The 25,623-nt window shown below is 37.6% G+C and overlaps 1 protein-coding gene across 7 annotated transcripts in view; it reads left to right on the top strand.

Moving 5' to 3' along the window:
* The window catches only part of Dmd (dystrophin), a 1,637,847-nt gene that overhangs the window by 1,608,619 nt on the left and 3,605 nt on the right, over positions 1-25,623 (top strand). For 4 of the 7 annotated variants that reach the window (XM_035449894.1, XM_035449893.1, XM_035449896.1 and 1 more), the window contains 3 exons: positions 241-484; positions 1,311-1,434; positions 13,850-13,942. In XM_035449894.1, coding sequence (XP_035305785.1) covers positions 241-484; positions 1,311-1,434; positions 13,850-13,942 — 461 coding nt within the window. Of the gene's footprint in view, positions 1-240; positions 485-1,310; positions 1,435-13,849; positions 13,943-21,909; positions 21,942-25,623 lie in introns of all 7 variants that reach the window. The other 3 variants (XM_035449892.1, XM_035449898.1, XM_035449897.1) reach the window with 1 other exon arrangement.

Below are 25,623 nucleotides of genomic sequence, written 5' to 3'. Positions count from 1 at the left end.
ACTATTAGTATGGCATAAAAACTGAAAAACATCTCTCCTCACACACCAGTCGAAAGCTTCCAATTTTATTTTGTTCCTTTAGCATCGGTAAGATCATCATCATATAAACCATTCATTAGTGCCTCCCTTTTGCTTGTTCTTGTTTGGTGGTGGTCAGATTCATCTGTATGCCAGTTATATGAAATCTGGTAATGTTATTCATTTTTCTTCCTTTCCTTTCTTAACCTGTGATCCATATAGGAATCTGCAAGCAGAATATGATCGTCTGAAGCAGCAGCATGAGCATAAAGGCCTGTCCCCACTGCCGTCTCCTCCTGAGATGATGCCCACCTCTCCCCAGAGTCCCAGGGATGCTGAGCTTATTGCTGAGGCCAAGCTACTGCGTCAACACAAAGGACGCCTGGAAGCCAGGATGCAAATCCTGGAGGACCACAACAAGCAGCTTGAGTCTCAGTTACATAGACTGAGGCAGCTCCTGGAGCAAGTAAGGCCCCTAACTTTCCACTATTGGCTAGTTACAAACTTTCACTTTCCTCTTTTAAATAAAACCAAAAGACAGAACTCAGATCCTTGTACTTAAACTTTAAGTACTTTTCAATATTTGCTTCACATCATCTTATCTCCAAACATATTTTCGATTTTGGCTTTGTCTTCTGTTCATTTCTTTTTGTCAATTGGAAATGCATCTTACAGGGAAATGGCAGAAGATTTCCATTCATTCTCTATAAATGAAATTTTGACTGTAAAATGAAGTTTCTTATTTGAAATTACTTACATTTTGTGGTGTAGCTTTGTTTTTTTTCTTCTCCTAATCCTTAACACAAAATTTAAAGATTTATACCTCCATTGGGAACCTAGAAGGATATATCATTGAAACAGACCCTAGCCAGACATGCCCCAGGTCTTCTGAGCATTTACAATTTTAAAATAATGTTCTTTCTATTGTGTTACTAATGCTTCTCAAGAATACGGATTCTCCATTACCTTTTGGGGTTTATATTGTCCCTGCTTTCACTTGGCCTTCTCAATCTTTTAGCCTCTTAATTTAGCGACTTATATTTATCCTACCATATCTATATTTTCCTTCATTCATATAAGAGAACACATTTCAAATGCAAATACATATCCATGGATCATATCAGCAATAAAATATCCCACATTCCCCAATTTCTAGGCAGTTTCTACATAGCAATGGTAATAGTACCTGAGTTCTCAGTGTCTATAATATTCCTATTTTTGTCTATAGTGTTCTTACAGTTTTATTGAGTTTATTATGAAAAATAATACTTTTTTTCTGTTGCAAACTTTAGCCCCAGGCTGAGGCCAAGGTGAATGGCACCACAGTGTCCTCTCCTTCTACCTCTCTCCAGAGGTCAGATAGTAGTCAGCCTATGTTGCTCCGAGTGGTTGGCAGTCAAACTTCAGAATCTATGGGTAAGTACCAGCTAGTTCCACAATTAGTTACTCTTAGTATCTAAGACGATTAAAAGTTCTGTTACCAGCACAGATCGAGAAGTAATGTTTTTAACACTAATGTCACACCACCTCAGAAGCCAACTTAACCACTTACTCAGGACAAAGGCTTGATGGCCTGTTGAAATTTATGAATGATTCCAGAAGTTGGAGTAGAGACCAAATATATCCTGAAAAGATACTTCTTAAAAGATATATCCTGAAACCTGAATCTGCCCAAAAGAAAATATTTCTAGATGGATACACCAGTTAGTGGGTATTTGTTCAGGCCAAGATATTTGAGTTCTGAGGGTCCTCGTTTGAGAGAAATGGGAGGAGCCATCTATGAAACTGTTCCATATAATCAGAGTTTCTAAGACCTGGGGACTGACTGCAAAGCGTAAGGAAAGAAGTGGAGAGAGATTTGGTTGTCAATATAAAGCGAAGCCTTTTTTCCCCCTCTCCCCATGCTACTGATGGAACAAAGGGTCTTGGGAATATTATGCATGTACTGTGCCACAGAACTACACACCCAACCCCGTTATTGTACTGTTTCTAAAAGATGTATATTGTTGTCTGTGTGCATATCTGTGTCTGTGTATATGTGCATGTTTGTATGGGTGCCTTCAAAGGCCAGAAGAGAGCATTGGCTCCCCTGGAGCTGGATCACAGGTGGTTGTGAGCCACTTGACATGGTCACTGAGAACTGAAATCTGGTCCTCTGCAAGAGCAGCAAGCACAGCCACTGAGCCATCTTTCTAGCCCCTCAGTGGTGTAATGTCTGATGGGTTTTTTTTGTAATGCAGTTGAGAAAATGGCAGACTGCTTGAATTAAAATACATGTTCAGGGATTTGAATGCTGAAGGATACGAGATGAGTAATATGTAACAAAGGTGTCTAGACACAATGCTTTGGGGGAAGATCTTTCTTTTGTTTTCCTTTATGTTGCTATGATAGAAACCATGAGCAAAAACAACCTAGGGGAGAAAATGGTTTATTTCAGTTTATAGCTTACAGCCTGTCATTAAGGGAGGTCAGGGCAAGAACTCGAACAGGAACTTGGAGCAGACACCACTGAGAAGTGCTGCTTTCTGTTGCACAGACCCATACTTATCTGGCTTTCTTGCAAACCCCAGGACCCTCTCTCTGCCCCCAAACTGGTGCCTCCCACAGTAGACTGGGCCCTCCTACATCAATTAAGAGTAAACATAATCCCCCACATACATCCTTACTGGCTTGTCTGTCTAAGCAGTCCCTCAAGTGATACTCCTCTTTTAGGTGGATACTCCTCTTTTAGCTCTGTCATGTTGACAGTTAAAGCTAAGTAGGACAACCACTATCTGAGTAATTGGGGTGTTAAAGGCCTGAGAAGTAGATAGAGCTTCAAGGAAGCCATGCTTAAAAGGATGAAATCTAAATGAGCCCAGTGGAAATGAAAGTTAATTACAGCTGATTAGATCACAATGAGTGATTGACCATTTTCAGAGAAAGCATTTGCATTTTCACAGAAGGAAGTTGATCAGTGAAAAGGAATGAGAATTAGGGAAAGGAAAGAAACTTTGAGAACATTTTGTATTAGTTACTTTTCCCATTGCTGTGACAAATACCTGACACAAGCAGCTTAAGGGTGAAAGGGTTTATTTTGGCTTAGTTTGAGTCTGTCACAGTGGCTAAGGTGTGACTGCAGAATCTCCACAAAACTGGGCATGTTACATCCACAGTTAGGAAACAGAGAGGAATGAATGCTCTTTTTTTTGTATTCAGACCAGAATCCCAGCCAGTGGAAAGATACCACCTACATTCGGATCTCCCTACCTTAATTAACTTAGTCTAAATCTCCCTCACAGACAGGTCTACTTATTTGTCTCTTAGATTATCCTAGATTCTGCCCAGTTGACAGTTCACTCTCACAATTCCCAAGTGGGAATGAGGGCTCAAGAGTTAAATGAATTTCTAGAGGAAACAGTAAGTGGTTAGTGTGGTTTTCTATCACTCATTCTTCATCATGAATCTCTGCATAGGACTGGATTCTAAGAAATCTATAGTAGCTGATGCATACATGATAAAAGAAGAGTAAACTAAGGAGCTATTGTTCAGTGCCATGAATGGTCATGACAACACTTGTCAGGCCATGCTCATTTTTTCCTGTGCTATTAGACAATCATGTTTCATGAATGCCACCAGTATTTGATGTATTCCCTTCTTGTCTCCTCTTTTAAGAATGAGTAAGCATGAATCAACCCCATGACTCTATTTCTTTTTCCTGGGTCCTAACCTAATTATCTTTGGGATTCCCACTATTTCCTGGAAGGTCTTGATGTAATAACATACCTGTCATCCCGGATACTCTGGAGCCTGAGGTGGGAGGATCAATTTGAGAAGTGACTGAACAACATAGTGCCACCAGAGCTTAAAAATAACAAACCCCCAAATCAGTATTAATACACAAAAAGATTTCTTCAGTGTTCCCATCCCAAGCTCTGTGTAGGAATTCCTGCTTGAGATAACCCATGGGTTAGGCTAAAGACAGGCAAAGTGCCTAACTCAGACTGTAAGGGGAGAAAACAATAAGGTTGAAGGTAAAAATAAGTTACAGTGGAAGATCAAGACATTACAGTGAAGCGTGGTCTGATGGCTCACAGTTGTAATCCTAACAGCTGGGAAGCAGACATAGGGAGATTGCTGCAATTTCCAAGCCAGCTGGGTCTACATAGCCTAGGGTAGCCAGAGTGACAGGGAGACATTATGTCAAAAACAAGGCAGATGGGGAGAGAATGAGAATAGATAGATTGTGGTCAGAGGAGTGAGATAGTGGTCATGAAGTTGAATCGTGTGGTATAAGGAATGAACATGGTTTCCAGCTCTTTCAATACTTAAGCACTTAGCTGAAGATTCCCACTCAGCTTCTACAGATGCTACATGGAGATCATTGGAAAGGTAGACTATACGTAGTCTGTGCTAGGATACGCCCAGATTGAGCAATTTATCAGCAAGGTGCTGAGGTCAGTGGAGTGATAATAGACATTCCCAGACGTTGAAGAAGGTAAATGAGGGCTCTGAGAAGATAAGTATGCCTGAGGAAAGAGAATAGCTGAAGAAAATCCAGTCATGTTCGAAAATCTTTAGCAGGGCAGAGGGCATATCCAGGTCCAGAGAAGACAAACCTGATAGGAAAGCTAAGATTCAGTTGTTCTCAAACAGACAATGTATTCCATGTGTTTTCCCGACTTGACTACACCTCAGTGATTTAGGGCAATCTCTGTCAGATTCCTTCTTTGTATATGAGATCTGAATACAGCTAATGGATCGTTGGAAGTGTAAATGATAGCTTCCAACATGAAAAAAAAAAAAACAACCTGAACACCTTTGAGAAGTCAGTAAATTCTGAAAACAAATGAGCTTTCTTATGTCTGTTTCAGGGTTTTCCTTCCTTTTGAAGTAATGCATGAGAAATTAAATCACATATTTTAACACTGAGCTGAGCTCAGAACTCCACATGCTTAGAAGCATTAATTATTTAGGCTGTCAACACCTAAGAGGCAGCATACCTGTTAAAGTACTCAAATTAAAGTACGTAGCAGGCTGTGGTACCAATGATTTGTAGAATCAGGAGTATTATGGCAGAAATAAATACAGGCATAGAAGTACTATATGCCAGCACCTGAATTAGGGTAAGAGATAGGATATGTTGCAATATTTGTTTTCTGAATTCAAAGGTGCTGTGTTTTTGTTGGTGGTGGTTGTGTGTGTGTGTGTGTGTGTGTGTGTGTGTGAGAGAGAGAGAGAGAGAGAGAAGAGAGAGAGAGAGAGAGAGAGAGAGAGAGAGAGTGTTTATCCTGTGTAAGCCAACTTTAATAAAGGAGAAATTACGGCAACTTTTATATTTTTGGTTTTTTGGTTTTAAGCCTAGCCTTTAACAGCTGAGCATCTCTCCATCCCAGGGGAGTTTTAAAATGATGGTTACAGATGTTTAAAAATTGTGAAATGTATTCTTGTGCCGTTAACTTTTGAGATGTGGTAAGGATGATACTGACTCAGTTATAGTCTACATAAAGTATTCTTTAAATACACAGCCCCAGTGATTTGCTTTCAAGTGAAGTATGGGAGAAGGCATAACAACTGATCTGTCTAAAGAACTCAACTACAGTTGGCACTCTACATTTGCAAGTTCCATATCATGGACTTAACCAAGCAAACTTAGAAATATTTGGAGGGAGGTATCCTATTGTAATTAAACATAGATATTTTGGGGTCATTATTCCCTGAATTGAATGATAATAACAACTAGTTACACAACATTTATATTATATTAGGTGTTATAAGTAATGTAGAGATGATTTAAAATATATGGGAAGGTGCCATGTAGTTTCTATGAAAGTACTTTATATAAAGAACTTTATCATTCATGCATTTGGTATCTATGGGATCTTATAATCAACCGACTCCAGATACAGAGGAACCACTGTAGGTCTTCAGAGCACAAAATACTTATCACTGGAAAGGTGTTTTTATATCGTATGCATTCTATACAGGTGTTACTGGGAGATTATGCTAATAGAATTTATATTTTATTGGAAGAAACGAAGAAATATTAACTTAACAATAATAGTTCTTTTATATTCCTGACCTCTGTATACTCATGTGTGTGCCTTCCTAACAATTCTTCATATCTAATAACTGCTTACTTTCACAAACTTACTCTTCCTAATGTGTTTCCTGCTTTTTTTATTTGAAATATCAACCAACCATTTAAAATTAGATTTATTATTAATATTAGAGATTTATATGTGATTTTCTTCTGTGGTTTTTTTATTTAGGATAACTACTAAATTTATAGCAAAATTGCAATTAATTCAACATTTTGCCACAGTTGCTTTATATCCATTAATTTATATATCCTTATACTAATGTTTTGTTTATATTGACATCTACTTATGTATATCCCTAAGATGACATCTTTATATGCTCTTGCATATATTTATCCATTTTTATGTGCTTATTCATCATACTTAAATTGTTTGTTGGTTTGTTATTTCACTGGCCCACCCAAGATAAAATTTTCTGTTTCACACAAAATAAAATTTTACCCAAAAGACTTGAAAATTTGTCTTTTAAGGTAAAATATAATTTCTTACATAACCAATATAGAATTATTACTCAAGAAATAAACTTTAGGTCCAGGACTATAAATCAATGGTAGGCCTTTTATCTAGTATGTACAAGACCCTGAATTCGATGTGGAGCACCACAAAATCACATCAAGAGACTGTTTCTGTTCATTCTGCAACTTCAATTGTGATACTTTTGATTCTGCTAATAATATTCTCTGTAGCTATTATAATTATTACTATATTATTATTATTATTATTATTATTATTATTATTATTATTGACCCAATGATAGGACATTCTTTCCATGTCATTGACAAGTCTCTGTAGTCTCTTTCAGTCTCAAGCATTTCCAGGCATCTTTATATGTTTTAAGACCAAGTGTTTGTAGAATGTTCCTTAATTGGGATCTGCCTACTTGTTTCCTTATGAGTATGTCCTGCTAAATATTTCATGTGATGTCACCACCCTGTTTCCTTTTCACTCCTTTCCTCAGTTCACTCTTTTGTCATCTACTACCTGAACAGATATGCAAAATTTCCTAATTGATTCTTCTCTCTTTGTCCTTTCTTTCCAAGCCATCATCTAGATGTTTCTAGTTACTTTGCAGCTATGCAGGTTATATCATACTATTCCTGGCCTAAGTCCTGATTTGCCTATTGAATCAATTCCAAAATAATTAGCATGGAAACTGTTTTTACTAACCTGAAATAGATTATCCTCTTTCAACACAGCTGATCTTCCTTTGTAACTTCATCATATACTACATGATTTTGTTGTGCATTACATCATGTAATTTATTCTATGTTGCAGATAATTATTAGCAATTTTTGCTCCTCCTAGAATACCCTAGAACTTAAACTCCTTTAAGACAGTTCCAATTTCTTGATCTTTTTCTTTCTGGACTGATTATTGTCATTGCAACAAACCTGCAGTAAAGTGTTTTCTGACTTACTCTTTTGGAAATCAAACACAAGACATTTATTTGTTTGTTTGTTTGTTCATTATGTGTGTATGCCTTGCCTGCATGTATGTCTGTGTGCAAGTGTATTAGTTAGGCTTTCGGTTGCTGTGAAGAAATACCACAACCGCAGCAACTATTATAAAGGAAAACATTTATTTGGGGCTGGCTTACAGTTCAGAAGTTTTGGTCCATTATCATGATGGAAGGGAGCAGGAAGCACATAGGCAGACTTAGTGCTAAAGAGGTAACTGAGTTCTACATCTGGATCTGCAGGCAGCAGAGCCAGTGAGCCACTGGGCCTGGCTTGAGCTTCTGAAACCTCAAACCCCACCCCCAGTGACACACTTCCTCCAACTTTACACATACTACAACAAGGCCACATCTCCTAATAAGGCCACTCCCTATGAGCCTATGGGGGGCATTTTCTTTCAAACCACGGCAAGCATATGCATATCTGCTGCCCTCAGAGGCTAAATCAGAGTGTTTTAGCACCTAGCACCAATTGGGTGCTAGGAACCAAACCTGAGTCCTTTGTAAAAGCAGTCATTGCTTTTAACTGCCAATTTATCTCTCTAGCCTGAAACATAATATATTTTTTGTGTGTAGGCATGGGAGAATTGCATATATTTAAGAATTTTAATTTGGGTATCTTTATCATAGTTTAAGGCTGATTAATAATCACCATCATCCTTTGGTGCCATAACTTACTGAAAAAGATCTACATAACGTATAGATGAAAAGAACTGTTCTCAATTAGGATATGAAAGCACAATTTGTCCTGTATATACAGTATTAAATAAATCATTATACTTTTTCTATTGAAAAACTAGAGAGAACTGGACACAAGTAGCAGAATAATAACACATGGTGAGCATATTCTTTTTTTAAAATTATGTACAACAATACAAGTTGCAGGTTAAATAACACTATATCATGATTTTTTTTCCAATTTTAAAATTTTTTTTAAATTAGAAACAAGCTTGCTTCACATGTCAATCCCAGCTCCCTCTCCCTCCCCTCCTCCCCGTCCCCCCACCAAACCCACCAAGTTCCCTATCACCCCTCTGTTCCCCAGGGAGGGTGAGGCCCTCCATGGGGGATCTCCAAACTCTGTCATCTCATCCCAGGAAGGACCTAGGCCCTCCCCCATGTGTACAAACTGAGAGAGCATCCCTCCATGTGGAATGGGCTCCCAAAGTCAATTTGTGTGCCAGGGATATATACTGGTCTACTACCTGAGGCCCCATAGATTGCCTAGGCCTCTTCATTGACACCCACATTCAGAGGGTCTGGATCAGTCCCATGCTGGCCTTCCAGCCATTAGTCTGGGGTCCCTGAGCTCCCCCTTGTTCAGGTCAGCTGTGTCTGTGGTTTCCAGCCTTGTCTTGATCCCATTGCTCATCATTCCTCCCTCTCTGCAACTGGATTCCAGGAGTTCAGTTCAGTGTTTAGCTGTGGGTGTCTGCCTATGCTTCCATCAACCACTGGATGAATGCTCTAGGATAGAATATAAGGTAGTCATCAGTGTGAGGGCAATCTGGCTGCTACATCTGTCACCTCATGGATCGCCAGGTTGATTGGTCTGATCTAGCAGCTAGGCAGGTGTCTCCTTTCTCCCTCACGGCTACATGCTCAGTCAAAGAGAACGACATTCCCCGAATAGAGGAGGACAGGTCTTTGGTCAAGGGTATATGAGTAGCTACGCTCCCCTGCTAGAACCTCCAAACAAACTATCTTGATGGTTTTAATAAGAAGTAAATAAAAGATTTCATGTTATAGAATCCCTCTCATTAGATCAATTTTGGAAAAACAACTCAGTGCTACAAATGTATTTAGTGACTAGTCATGTCATGGTGAATATGTGTGCTTACATGTATTCTCTTTTACAAGAAAAAGTAATTTGCTAACGCACGGTTCCATGCTCAAAAAGAAAATAATTTGCTTAGATACAAGCCAAAGTTACAGAATTAAGGATCCCTACATTTTTTCTGCATAGGCTGCATATGTTCTGGCTAAAACTACTTTTCAACAACTAAACCCACTGTCAGCCTTGGAAATCAGGAACAGGATATGAGTCAGGTGGGATGCCATCCATTCTAGAAAGTTTGGAGCCAGCATATTTTTCAGAAGACTCAAAAGCATTGGCATGGAAACCCATGCCATTTCTGTGTTCTTAGTTTTTTGTTTGTTTTGTTTTGTTTTTGTTGTTGTTATTGGGTTTTTTTTCGAGACAGGGTTTCTCTGTGTAGCTTTGGAGCCTATCCTGGCACTCGCTCTGGAGACCAGGCTGGCCTCAAACTCGCAGAGATTCACCTGCCTCTGCCTCCCGAGTGCTGGGATTAAAGGCGTGTGCCACCAACGCCCGGCTATCTGTGTTCTTAGTTTAAACCAAATCATCCCAATTATTTTCTTCATTTTGCTAGCAACTAAAGGAAAGTATTGTATTATACCACATCAAGGTTCCACTTCCTATGGCCATGTCTTCCATATTTGAAAACATTCACCTTTTCATATTTTCAGGTATTTCTACACACTAACTTCAAAATAAAGCCAGAAAATAGCGTTAATAACCCGAAAAGAATTTTTAGGCATGTTCATGAGAATCAGTTTGGAGTAGAATCACGTAGAATGGCTAATGTTAAGGAATTGGCATGAATTCCCTTAACTCCTAGCAATATATTGTTTGAGCAGGCAACAGAGTCAGTTAAGTGGGGATTATAACTGGCAAAATTCCAAGTAGGCACAGTTGACACTCAGTGTGCATTTTTTTAGCAGTAAATGAAGAAAAAAAATGTTAGTTAGCAGGCTTGTCATGAATTGTAATTAGAAACTCTGGAGTTGCCTTTTGTAATATAGCTACATAGTGTATTATTAGACAAACTGTAAATATTGGTATCTTACTGGTCTGGCTAATGAAAACAAAGTGTGTCAGTTATTTTTAAACTTGTACTTTTAAATTGATATGTTTTTACCATTATTTATGGGGCCCTGTATTAAAATTCAATTGACATATATAGCATGTAATGATCAAGTTGTGAAATTAGCATTTTTATATTCTTCTTATGTGTTGAGAATCAGTGACAGTTATTGCAAATAGCCAGAACATTTTCAAATTGGCATTTGTCATTCAAATCTGTTCGAACTGTAGTTGTGAAGGAGGTCAGCTAAACCTCACCCCTGGTCATTAGTTGAGTTCAAGAAAATTTACATTGTCTCTCATCCACCATGGGTTAGCAGACCATCTGAACTGTGTGTTTCTTCTGGCACATAACCCAAGAAGGCAAATGCAAAAGCTCATAAGCACTCTAAGCCTCTCTGTACACACATCTGTGAATACCAAAATAGGTCTCATAACCAAGTCTACGTGCTTGGATCATGGAAGAGCTCTCTTCACAGCCTTTGATCACTGTATCACTGTGTGTATACTGTGCCTTGCTGTCCTATGAGCAAACCAACCACACTGACCATTCAGCAGCTTTGGAGTTGCTCTTCCTTTGTCTCTTACTCTATTTTCCCATGTATCTGCATGGTTCAAACCTTCAAGTCTTAGGCTCAGTTGCATATCACCCTTTTCTCAAAGTGTTCATCACTCCTTTACACAGTTGCAAAATTGATGAGTGCCTCCAAAAGAGGGTGTTGGAACCCCCTGGAGCTATAGTTACAGATGGTTGTGAGCTACTAATGTGGGTGCCTAGAACTAAACTCAGGTCCTCTGACAGAACTCTTAACTGCTAAACCATCTCTCCAGCCCTTGAATTTTTTTGTAAAGGCCTTAAAAAGGAAACCTGGACCAATACCTAACAATAAAATTCTAGTACTTTATTCTTAAAATATTTATGAGCATATATTAATTATATGGTGATAAGTTTTATTATGATATATATATATATATATGAATAAAGTATTTTGATCATATTCAGCATCATTCTTTTCTTGTATTTCATTCTACCTCCTGCTCTTCCACTTCCTTCTTCAAGTCAGTGGTGTTACATTCAGGTTTCACTTAACTGTTTCAACTTTTTTCAGTATAATCTGATACAGAATATATTAGGTGCTAAAAATTCTTCAGTTAGCCTATTGCCTGATTTCCATTCTTACAAAGAGGTTAGTTAAGCCATCTTGAAAACTCTAGAGAATATTAAAAACTATTTGAGGTAACAGAATACACTTGTTTATATACAATTTAGGATTTGTTAGGTGCTCTAAAAATATTCTGGTGATATATTATTTGTGATTTATTAAAGCTTGCCCTAGGATTCAGAAAGCAACGTCATCCACAAGCTATAGAGGTCAGGCAGTGGCGGCATATACCTTTAATACCAGGACTCAGGAGTAAGAGGTAGATGGATCTCTGTTAGTTCAAGGTCGCCATGGCCTACACAAGAGTGAGAGTAACAGAGCTCATACCTTTGACCCCAGCACCTGGGATCACGCACCTTTAATCCCAGCATTAGGAAGGTATATAAAACAGGACAGGATCTTGGAGCTGACATTCATTGAGAATAAGAAGATAGTGAAGTCTCAGGATTCTTCAGCCACTCTGAGGAGAAATTATAGTCTGAGGTTTGGTGGAGCCGGGATTGCCTTTCAGTCTGAGCTAAAGTGAGAGTTAGTGCCTGGCTGCTTTGCTGTTCTGATATTTAACTTGAAGCTTTCACCCCAATATCTGTCTCTGGGTCTTTTATCTATCATGTTAGAAAATAATAGAATGGTTATTAGATCAATACCTGAGTGCATTCATAGCACACCACATTTAAATCCAAATACCTCTACAACTGTTTAAATGGATACAATTATGACTGTCATAAAAACGTACTATTAAAAACAAGCCAATTTTGCATTTGAACTTAGAAACTCTTTTTTGAGACAGGTGATAGTTTATCTGTAAAGATGAACTTAGCTGACACCATTAGCTTATACTTTATAGTTTGATCCTTGAAGTCATTCAGGATCACTACTGCCAATCACATCATTGAACTGTTCCAGGGTCTTAACACAGTACAATGAAGTTCCTGGAACTCAGATATGATGTAATTAAACTGTCAGATATATTGACACCAATGCTGAATGTTTCTGCTCGTTCTGATTTAATCTGTAAGACATACTGTCATGAACATGGACTTGCTGCCATTAAAAATGCTTCACCTTTCCCAGCTCAACAAAAATTTGCATCAGTAATGGAGCAAAAAGATGTAATTGGCCCTGCAATTGGTCAGGGTTGTGTTTCTTCTGGTACTATTTTATTCATGCCATCTTCACAAGAATGTAAGCATTTAAAATGCAATAATAAATAAACTAGAAATACTAAATGCCATTTATCCTTTCTGAAGATAAAAACTTCAAAGTGTTGTGCATATGTATGTCTATGTATATTTTCACACATGTGTGCATGTGTGCAGAGAGAAGAGAGGAAGAAAAGAGGAATCTAGTATCTTGTTTTACTGCTTTGTGTGGCATCCATTCTTTACCTTGTCTTTCCTGTACTTAGGATTTCAAAGAGGATTGCTTTGGCATGAGTCTCTCAGAATCAGATGCTTTGTATCCACCCCAGCTTCTTAACCCTCCATTCTAGGAATAACATGCAGGCTCCTGACCACCTATAGTATGATTTTGTCTTAGTAAATGATCTTTCTGCTCATGCTTTAAAAATAAGGTTGAAAATACAGGAATGAATGCAGGATTATAAACTTAGCTGAACATCCAAGTGTGGCATGGACCAACAGAAATGAAAAGAATATGTAAATCATTTAATCACCACCTCCCTAATCATTTCCAAGTCACTGGTGAACCTGAGCTGTCCTTAAGCCCATTCATTATTTCTGACTTGCTTGAAGAAGGCCTTGCTTTCAATAGATGTCATGATGTACTTAACAAATAGAGTATTTCCATGATTGGGAGATTGATTATCATGAAAAACAACTTTCAGAGAACACTCAGAATTCAAATTAGTTTGCTTTGCATCTAAGAAAATTTCCTGTTTCTTAAGATGTTGTTTGAGACAATGTTCCACACACTACCTGCAATGAATTCCCAATTCAAAAATGATACTGCAGTTCCAAGTAACAAATAAAGTGCATAACTCCTCAGCATTCTCTGTCTACTGTCCCTACAAGAATGGTAACATAGGTAAATCACCATGTGGGTTTCCACACATTAAGGAAGTAGTCCCTGATAATCAAACTTGAGGAGCTACTTAAGGATTTGTTTGTTACTTATGAACATGTAAAATGAACTTACAGTTGTTTGTAAAATGCTATAGCGGTCCTTTCCTGTCTTTGCATTTGGCAAAAGTATAATGGCTATTCCTTATCTTTCTTTCACTAAGGCGAGGAAGATCTTCTGAGTCCTCCCCAGGATACAAGCACAGGATTAGAAGAAGTGATGGAGCAACTCAACAACTCCTTCCCTAGTTCAAGAGGTAAGGACCTATACCTACGAGGGACTCAGACCTCACCATTCTAACCAACACATGTTTTTGTCTACTGAAGGCCAACCTGTGCTGGCAGGATGCCAATTTGGTTTCATCAATGAAATTTTATTTGTAGTATAAATTTCTGGCTTGGTGTATTTTGAGTTCAAATACCTGTGAGGATAAAATGTTTCTAGAAGGAAGAATTCCATCTTGTACTTATAAAGTCTTTTATGTGGTTCACATGTTGGTTTGGAGAGCTAATTATGCGGTACCTTTTATTTAAGAGCAGTTACTATCTATATGACTTTCACAGATGAGAAAATGACTGCTGTATGGTGCCTTTGCCAGGGATGTAAGGCTACAGTACAACAAACAGTGAAGCCTAGAAAATGCCTACTAAGTGATAGTGATGGGGATGCTGGCTTGCAATCTGATGCCCTTTGTGTTTGAAAAGTGTATCACAACCCATCATTTCAATATAGGGATAATTAGATCTCCATAGGTAAGGTTATCAGCTTTTTACTTACTTTCAAAGAAAGACATTTTTTTCTCTATTTCATTGACCTTGCACATTTTTGTGCCACATACAAAAACAGGACTTTAGCGCTCAAATTTTTCCCAAAAGCCTATATGAACCACAAATAGCTTACTTCATCCAAAGAGATATTTTACTGTTCTTGTTATGGTTTATTACCTGACACAGTCACTGAACAACCCCCTATCAACCTATAAAAAAACAGTTAAGGTCACCTGTGAGCTGACAGAAAGAAAGCCTATTGAAGCAGAAAGGCAGAAACAGAAATCCTTGTAGCCAGTGATTAGCACCCTAATGGGCAGCTTAGGAAGGGAGGGGTGGGGGAAAATCTGATGGTTTTGTTTGTCTCCATAAGGGCAATAAGGAGGGGGTTTTGAGTAGTGTGTTTCCCTATCTTTTTGTTCAGAGTTAGCTAACAATGACCATTTCCTTGCTATTTGATGTGTGAGTGAACGTTGTGCAGTGCACATTAAAAGCAATAATGTTCTGGTAGAGTGTTGCTAAGGAACCATCAAGGAAACTAATTTTAAATGTCTGTACCAGCCATCTTTTCACTGCTGAGCACCACTGTTTGATTTTTAACAGAGGAAACTCTTACCTGTCTTCCACTAACCCCTTGCCCCAAGCCCATCCTAACTCTATTAGGTATCTCCTCTGCTTAGATCTTATTATTTAGAGCTTGAGAACGAAATCCTTTGTATTGGCTGGCTGCACCCCACTTCTACAGTCCTTTCAGGTAGACTAAGTGTAGAAGGAGCTTCCTGAGACATTAAGACTATGCCGTCTCTATTGTGACATTTGCAGCTCACATGCGTAATGTAACATGTACTAGTGTGGTTTCGGTTTACTTGTTTGGGCCCTTGGGAAACATAGTTCAGGCCCCCTGGATAATGTTATTAAATTAGTACTTAAGGAAGAGTGTGATACCCTAAATACTGATCAGAATGCTCTAACATGGGAGAAAGAGTCCTTATCTGAAATTTGTTCCATTGACTAACTTCTTACTCAATAGTCTGGTGGCTTGAGAAAATTAACTCATTCTTAAAAAGAAAACAAAAAAACACTACATTGTAAGAGAGTAAATAGCTAGTCTCAGAGTATTTAATTAGATGTCTCTCTCTCTCTCTCTCTCTCTCTCTCTCTCTCTCTCTCTCTGTGTGTGTGTGTGTGTGTGTGTGTGTGTGTGTGTGTGTGTGTGTGTTTTGTATGAATATATATGTGCCTATGCCTGGAGGTGAGAGGCTGGCATCGGTTGTCTTCCTCTATCTCTTTGCATTTTAGTTTTTGAGACAGGTTTTCTTGCCAAAGTGGACTCATCATTTTAGCTAGACTAACTGGCAAGCAAGCCCTCCGGGTCTAACTATCTAACCTGCCTCCCCCAGTACTAGGGTTATAGGTACTCACTTTTATATGGGTGTTAGGAACCCAAACTCAGGTCTTCATTCAGCAAGCATTGTACCCACTGAACTGACTCCCCAGCCCTTTGGCTGGGTTTTCTGTGATGCTATGATCTTAGTATTTTTTGTTTGCTCCCTGCTAACTTGAGCATTACTACAGAACATCAGTCATTGGAATAGTTTATTTGTAACTAAAAATATTTAATATTTATAACTGGAAGAGCAGTGTGTGTGTGTGTGTGTGTGTGTGCGCGCGTGCGCGCGCGCGCTTGTGCTTATGCTTTGTGTTTGTGTTTGGTGTGGTGTGTAAATAGAGACAGCTGAACTAGGCAGAGACAGCTTACCATTTGGTACATATGTTAGGCTGATATTAAGAAGTTCCTGAGAATCTTAAGTCTTAGAATTAAAGACTTTCCCAGTGGAAAAGCATTATAGAATCATCCAAGAGTCTTTGATATTCTGAACAATGGCCATCAGCCTGTTTTAACTATGTATTATGCATGTTTTAATCACAAACTAGAATCCCAAAATAGAGTACATTGTATATGTGCTTTTATACACAAACATAGATGTATATACTCACAACAGTTTTACAACACATTTATAATCACATGTACATACAAATATCAGAAACAAAAATTTTATGAAGCAGTACTTTCTATATTTCATGTAATATCTGTTGTTTCTGTTTAATTTGTTCAGGAATAAAATGCTGGTTACAACCTGGTAAATTGATTTTCTGATCCAGGGTTAAAATATTTTTATCTACCTTACCTTATCTCAGGTTTCCTTGACCATGTATATATCTTTCAAATAATAATTTACTTTTTTGCCATGAAGTTTTTGCCAAGATTGAGCCAATGTCTTAGAGGACTTGATAGTCTTATTCTGATTCTTCTGTCCATGTTCCTAGAGTTGTATTACCAGAAATAAACGAATATCTTAGTTGCTACAGCTATTTCACACAGCTATTTCAGTAACTCAAAACAGATGTCAGAGCCAGAGGTCTGACATTTAGTGGAAATGAGTTATTAAAAACTACCTCATGGTTTGTTTTACCCTGCTAGTTGATTTCCAACACAGGAAACACTTTTTGTAGAAAGAAATTGAAATTGTCATAAATATAGATGGTAAACAGATACTGTATGCCTTGAATTTACGTCTATGTTATTCCTTGCCATACTTGTGACTTAAACCTGGGCCCAAATGTATCTAAACCACAGCTTTCATTTCCAGAATGCTGAGAAGCACAAAGAAGCTAGGTCCCTTGTTTATAGACATTCAGCAAGTTAAATTAGGTCTCTGATATGATCTCAATGGTTTGGTTCAACTATTATCCAAATTAATAAAGAGAGCATGTTGATCCACTTAGTCCTAAGCTATGGCCATCTCTGGTTTGAATATGGGGCAATAGAAACTGCAGCACACCCAAGGTGTGGAAGTGTGAACATTTAACTTTATAATTTTATCTTTTCTCATTACTCTTTAGGTATAGCTTGTTGTTCAGAATTAGGTGCTCAGTGTACATTACCCAATTTCTGTCTGATCTATTTATCTATGATCTGCCCCTCTTTAAGTGTGTGTAAAGATTGAATTATAGTATAATACACATTATCATTTTACTTACTGAATCTCCTTTAGTATTGTATGGGAACACTACATGAGTTGAGCAAGCAATATATACAATTTAGAATTACACACTTAGCAATTTGTGTCCATGTGTCTCTGATCATTTAGTGATTTACAAATGTAGATTTCTGTATCCAAGTATGCACATTAATGAAAGAAATTCTTGTCTATTGATGTGGTATTTGACGTCCTAAAATGGGGTGCTCCTTTATACAGATTAATAAATAATATTGTACAAGACAAGCTTAGAGTGCATAAAACAATTAAGGAAATAGTCCTCTTTGAGGATTTCTTCCACCTCTGAAATTTCTTGCTTATTGCTCTGCTTTACAGAATTTTATTACTAATAGCTTATGGCATCTTTTTCCTTTTTATACTGCTGCTGCTCAAATAAGCTCACATATATTCTCCGAAATGCTCCCAAATTACCAACTTAGTGAACATTGTTGTAAAACCTTTTATCTTTTAATATTCAGATCTTCTTTGTTGGCTTTTTTATGGAGGAGAAATATTTAAAAAACAAGGCAAGGCTGAGAATATAGCTCATTACTATAGGACATGCTTAGCTTGATAGGGCCTGGGTTCAATTCCCAGATTATTTATAGATAGATAAGATAGATAGATAGATAGATAGATAGATAGATAGATAGATAGATAGATAGATAGATAGATAGATAGATAGATAAAGAAAGTGAGCAGGGTCTGGATAAATAGCTCAGCAGTTAAGAGCATTTGCCTCCTTCCTGATAAAACCAGGTTTAATTCCCAGCACCCACAGGATGACTCACAACCATCTCTAATTCCAGTTTCAAAGGTATCTGGTGCCCTCTTCTGGACTCCATGAGCACCAGACAGGCATGTAGTGCACAGACACACATGCTAGGAAAATACCTGTACACATAAAATAATATATAATTTATTTTTAAATCAGACAGAAGCATAATATACCTCCACCCCTGCAAGCACTATTGTTTCTTATACAAGTCCACAAAGAGTATGGTAAATTATCCACTTACACTGAAGACCAGTAAGCTGCAATTTTGGGGCCCAGTCTGACCCCCTACTGTTTGTAGAAATGAAAGTTATTGGGACATAACCATGCCCATTTATTTACATGAAGTCTATGGTTGTCTTAAAAGTAGATTAGTTGTGACCAAGTTGAATAGTTACTACAATGATTGTGTGGCTTATAAACCCCGAAGTGTTTACTCTCTGGTCATTTCCAGAGAAAAGTTTTCATTGCCTTGCTTTGCACTTTTATTTTATGTCCATTCAGACTCATTACATGTACACAGCCACAAGCCTCAGGTTGGATCAACTTTCAGCTCAGAAAAGCTATGTACATGAATTACTTTATGCATTTCTATCTGAGCACCAGAGAGCATGTACTTCAGTATTTAAAGTATTGCCACTTGAATTGCATTTGACTGGTAATAAAATAGAAACCCTAAAATGGTTATCAACCTTAAATTCTAACCATTAGCATTTTTTAAGTCACCAGTGAACTAAGAAAGCTGAAGACAAAGGCACCTAGAAAACAATTTTTTCCCAAGTCTTTCTCTGAAGCCATGAATTCTAGTCAATAACCCCAATTCTTGTTGCCTTAGGAAATCAGACTTCTCCCCAGACCTAACCAAACCCCTGATTTATAACTAGGACCACTTCAACACACTTCCCTTTTCTCTTGATTCATTTCCTGGTAACATACCACATTGTCAGATGTATACCCTAACTGAAGACCTAAAGAAACTTTCTAAAGAACACATTTATGAAACAAAATATTCAAGTGGATACTTTCATTTACTTATTGTTCAAGAACATTTTTAAATATTGAAACCATGTAGTTTATATTTTGTCAGTGAGGAACTATCTTTAGTACAGTAGAAAATATTGACTTTAGCTCTAGAAAAAAATGGCCTTTTCTATTGTAGATTATTTATGAATCTATGAGTGATCAAGTGGCAGGAGATGATCTGCAGAGAAATTAGGGTTACATAAAATATGACTTCTGAAAAGTACCCAAGACAGATCAAATACCAATTACTGCATAGTTTTCAGCAATAACCCATTGACTGTGCCCTGAGCATAGCTCAATATAGAATTAATAAAGATCTATAATCTTGGTAATTCAAGAAATCACATTCTGAATATAAATCATAGTATCCTCACAAGATAAACAAAGTTACAGACCAGAGCAGTGTTAGCTCTTGGAATCCATCCTCTAAAGCAGCAGTTCTCAACCTGTGGGTCATGATCCCTTTTCCATCACATATCAGGTATTTATATTATTATTTGTAAAAGTAGCAAAATTATAGTTCTGAAGTAGCAATAAAATAATTTTATGGTTCGGGGTCACTACAACATGAGGAATTGTAAAAGGGTCGCAGTATTAGGAAGGTTGGAACCACTGCTGTAAAGGCTAGCACTCATAGCCATGTTACTTATAACACAGAAAAGACTCTTGGCCGTGACCTCATTGATACCATAATGTTCTAGTTTGCTTTTCTGTTGCTGTGGTAAAACGCTGACCAAAAGCAACTTGGTGGGGAAAGGGTTTATTTTATCTTACATTTTAGAATCTAACATGACGTGATGCTAACACAGAAATCTGGAGGCAGGAACTGAAGCAGAAACTATGGAGAAACACTGCTCAATGGATTTCTACCAAGCTCACACTCACCTACTATTGTATCTTATACACCCCAGCCTCACCTGCCCTGGGATGGTACCACCTGTGGGTCCACCTACGTTAGTTATCAATCAATAAAATGTCCCATAAACCTGCTGGCAAGCAAGTCGTATGCCAATTCCTGTTCCAAGGTATTTCAAGATGACAATCAAGACTGATTCAGTTTCATCAGCACTGATAAAATACCACTAGCATCTAGGTATATTACAAAAGACTAAGGACACAGTGGTGGCTGAGATGTGGGACCCCTCCTTCATAAGCCCACAGCCTTATAAGAGAGAATTAGTTCTGCCACCACATAATAGAGCTCTGAACTATAAAGATTGTTTTTTGAATTTTTCTAAAGAAAAAAAATCTTGTCAAAGAGTCCAAAATAAAGAGTAATTCATACTAGGTTTATCTGAGCCACAAAACATGAAATGATATCCATCTCCTTCTTCCTGTCATCTGAGTGAGTTTGCTTCTGGTAACAAACATTGCTGAAGAGTTTGTCCACATTTTTCTCTCTTGTTCCTGGCTTGAGGAACAGTGTGAATGCTTAGTTTTACATGTTCAAATTTCTGTTACTACAATCACAAGAAATTGCTGACCTCCTTAGTAAAATTCAGAAGTGAGAGAAAGAGGGAGGGATAAAATGTCACAATTGGAAAACCTTTACATATACATTAAAGTTTGAAGCCTTAAATGTGAGTTATAAAAGGTCACTCCATATCTACATCCTAGAGTAGTGTTTCTGGAATTGTTTTGGAGAGTTTTAGTTTTAGAACCACTGAGAATGGGAGTCACTGAGCATGGTGAGTTTGGGAGAAAGATAATGTTGGATAGGGTCTTTCATAGCTGTTGGTTTAATTTCCTCAAAATGTGGAAATTTCGTGCAAGGCTGTATGACGAATTGCCCCATAGCTCAAATCAAAAGCCACTGGGCTTTTGAATATCCTGGAGACATGAAATGGCATGTCCAATTACGAATATTACCATAGAATAGTTTCTTATCAGACTCTCTTTTCAAAACAATAGACTTAATTGTATGCAGGCAGAGGGTTCTATAAAGCAAGAACAGTCTTTAGCCATTGATTCTCAATGTTCCTGATAATTGTTGAATTAAGGGGAAGAGGTTGAATGCTCGTTCTTAGATATCATTCTGTTGTTTGTCTGTTAGTGGGACTTATGCCTTTCTCTCATCTTTTCTTTCTGTTCCTCACCGTCCCCCGTCATGGACATGCTCAGTTTCAAGGAGATAGAAAAATTATTCCAAAGAGTATAGAGACCATGTCCTCTGTGGGGTTCCGCTCTGACACATAATCAACAACTTTTGATGTTTTAATGCATAGATTGTCAAATCAAATGTGAAGAGATTATGAGATGGTTGAATACCAAGATTGAGATTCTATTACAGTCACCCTTGAAAACAATGCCGCTATTTGTCAATTTCTATTCTGTGTGATTTTCATCTGGCTCAATGTGTGAAATTTATGGATACTATAAATGATGTCTTTTGGGTCTTGTTATCTGTTTACACTGATTTTAAGTGTACGAAAAGGTGATTTGACTAGATGTGTCTGTGGAATTTTTGTTTCTGTTTCCTTTTTTTCTAGAAGGGAATAAATGAATTATCACCTCAATATCTGTTTGTTAAAAGAAGCAAATTGGTATGAAACTGTATATTTATGCGTGTTTTATTCCTTTCTGATATCTCTGCCTCTTCCTCTCTCTATTATTAAAGGAAGAAATGCCCCTGGAAAGCCAATGAGAGAGGTTAGTGAGACTTGGGCTCACAGCCATGGCTTCTGTCTGTGTCATCCTGCTTTCTGTGTCTGGCCTTTGTGTAATAACTGTGTGTGTGCACGCGCATGTGTGTATTATACATTCTGTCATCATCTGAAGATGGGAGTGGCCTCTCCACTTACAGCCCATGAGGAGCTTTCCTCAAATGTTCATTGTCGTTGTCATTTCCATGACAACAGCAAGGGTTGGGGGAATAGGAGTCTCTCAAACATGGCAATCCTTTCTAGTCCCGAGGATGGAACCTTGAAACCATATTTGTTCATATTTGATGCCATCTACAACACAAATAGAATCTTCAAAATAAGTTTTACTGTGAACATGATTGATGAGTCATAAAGCTTCCTTCCACTTCCAGGACCTGATCATTTTCCACCAGGGTCTTTGGTTTTTTTATTTTTCTGAAATGACCTCCTTTTATTTTTTAAATTTTTTTCTCTGTCCCTCATTCCTACTCTCCTTCATTTCCATTTTAGCTAAGTTTTTTTTTAGCATGTATTGTGTGCCAAGCACTGTTGTAGGCATTTGCCATTTATTTTTGTGTCACACAATCTTCATGACAAACATAAGAGGTAGGTATTCTTCTGGACTCTGTTTTTCACAATAAGGTAACTGAAGCAAGGAGTGGGTAAGCAAAATGTTCAGGGTGGCAGAGCCAAGGGTGGAGTCCAGGAAGCCTGGCTTCATTGCCATGTGCTTGAAAGGCTTACATCATCTCAACATGCCTTTTAGAACACTCTTTTTATGTGTCATTTGGAAACAAACAGAATAGTAACTCATTAGGTTAAAAAAATGAATGTGAGGGTTTTGATGTGTTTTTCTAATGCCATTTTAAGGACTGGAGTAGGGTACAGTATTGACAATGAGTATACTTTGGGTTTTTACAATGAAAGCTGCTTCTTACTCCTATGCTATTATCTGAGCATTGGCTTATCTACTCAAGTGACTGTTGGGTGACAAAGATGCTAAGTGTCAACCCAAGTGGAATAAGATTACCTTAACCAAGAGTTTATTGTAAAGGAAGGGGGCCAACAAATTCTCCCAAGATAGCCACTTTCATGTGCTGTTGTGAGAGATAAACTGGCTAGAATTTCCTTTCCTATGACTTGGGCCAAGTGGCCACAGATACATTTAAAAATAAGTAGTCCTGAGGCTGCAGAGATGACTCAGTAGTTAAATACATATATTACTCTTGTCAAGTACCTGAGCTCAGCTCCCAGGACCCAGCTCACAATCACCTGTAACTCCATCTCCAGGGGACCCAATGGTCCTTTGTGGACACATACATATACCCCCTCACAAGTACACATAGTTGAAAACAATGTAAATCTTGTTTAAAACCTACATGGTCATACAAGAAATTCTGCCAAGACCATGCTATGCAATTATAATAAAATTTAATGACACTTGGCATATCTGTACTGACGTCCCTTCAAAAGAATGGAAGTTTCAAGGAGGGAATAGTAGCTTAGAGGAGAAATTAAGACGATTTGAATCAGTGATGCATTGAATGCTCCTGCCTCATGTACTGAGTCTGTGAGACTTTTTGGTTGATTTTAATGCTAAGTGCTCACCATGAATTTTAACATTTTTTGTGACAAAGAAATGCATAATAATTTTGGGACCTCTGAACATGTTTTACCCATGAATAAATATTCTGACAGTCCATCAGATTGAATTGACCACCTGAGATCCCAAATACTCAGATAAATTCCCTATGAAAATAACCTAAACTCACACTAGGCCAAATATTTTTTTTCAGAGATGAAATTATGGAGAGGAAAAGATAAGCCTATTTTGCTGCAGTATTCTGGCTTTGCTTTGGCCAATTCAATGCTATCTATTTGTTTGGGAATTGAATTTAAAAAATAGAGTGCCAGATTGCTATTGAGGTCTTGGACCTTTGCCAGAAAGTCTCAGTTCCAATCACTATGGAAAACAATTCCCTTAGGCACTGGTGGCATATGAGACTAAATGTGTTGCAATGAGTGCCAACTTGGAAAAACCTAACACTGTCCTAATGTTCAGCTCATGGTGCCTTTGTGTTCAATAATCCTTGATTAAGAATGGATTAAACCAATTCATTTTATAGATACTTTTTTTGTGCCAAGTTGTGCCCAAAGCCCATTGCTACTGCTTGAATCCTGGCCACTTTTTGAACTCTTGTGTTTATAGTATGATATTTGAACGTTATTTTTAGATTTTTGTCAGGTAAAGTTAATGACCTCACTAATGGCCTGTCTTACATAAAAGGATAATAGAAACATCATGCCTACAAATCCATGTCTTCCCTGTTTTTAACACTCCAATGTATTGATGTTTAATTTGTGGGGACAGTCTTTTATCAAAGATAATGAATTTGATTTTATTTTGTTTGTTTTCTGTATCCAATAAAAACTTCCATAAAAGTGGAATCATTATTCTGGTAAAATGGGTATTTATAAATTATATTACCAAACATGCAATGTAGGTATAGCAAGCCACCTCTAAATGTTTTTATTTTATGTAGCATAAGAATGATCATAATGTCTCTCATTAACATTGAACAGTCTAAACAGGTTAATACCACCAACACTTTATGCTAGTGTGTGTAGTATATTAGCAATAATAAATCTCTTTCTGCTGGAAAAATTTTGAATAGCAGATACCCACTAGAACTAGTACTTAGAGATACTCAAGTGGTTTTTTCCAGGTAGTAACCAAACACCATTTTAAAGACTAGAAGTACCCCTTGGGAATATATTCTATTAGTATATTTGTTTATTTATTTTACTATCTTTTGAACTGTAGTATAAAACTCCTAGTCAACAATCTTAAGAAGTTAGTTTTGAGTATCTATAAATTGATAGAAAAAGCCAAGGTATTCCATGTTTTGTTTATATTTTAAAATATACTGTCCATTAATATCCTAGAGTTAGATGTGGGTTATAAGATATGGTTAGAATTATATTCACTGACAGGTTATAAGGGTATTTTTACTGGCTTTGTTAATATTGCTAATAAGACAAACATTGCATTTACTCTGTCTACTTGGAGATGTGTGTGAGTAATTGTACACATTCTTCAGGGTTGCTGTGCAGTGAAAAGCAAATACAGTGAACTCCCTCCAAACTATGGCTATCCCATGTATATTGGAATTCTGAGAACAAGGGGCTCCACTATATCTTCCTGAGCTTTTGTTTTTATTTTTTCATTTGTTGTTTGTTTTTTGTTTTGGTTTTGGTTTGGGTTTGGGTTTGGGTTTCTCTGTGTAGCTTTGATGCCTATCCTGGCACTCTCTCTGGAGACCAGGCTGGCCTCGAACTCACAGAGATCCTCCTGCCTCTGCCTCCCTAGTGCTGGGATTAAAGGCGTGAGCCACCAACGCCCGGCTTGTTATTTTTTAAAGACAGACTCTCACTGTGTAACCCATATTGGCCTTAAATTTGACATCCTCTTCCTTGAGTACTGGGATTATAGGCATGCACTGATACCTGACATTAGTGAACAGATTCCAGGTTTTTTTTTTTTTTTTATCACCGGAACATTGGCCCACTTTATGAATAGTACATATGCTCTGTTAGACATTTCTCTGTCTAAAGTCTCAACCAAAATCCAAAGTAATTTTTTAAACACAATTAGCTCTCAATAAAATTCTCTGCACTAATAAAACTCA

Source organism: Cricetulus griseus, chromosome X (assembly GCF_003668045.3).
Source record: "Cricetulus griseus strain 17A/GY chromosome X, alternate assembly CriGri-PICRH-1.0, whole genome shotgun sequence".
NCBI lineage: Eukaryota > Metazoa > Chordata > Mammalia > Rodentia > Cricetidae > Cricetulus > Cricetulus griseus.
The sequence above is the reverse complement of the archived record's forward strand: the minus strand, read 5'-3'. Positions and strand labels throughout refer to the sequence as shown.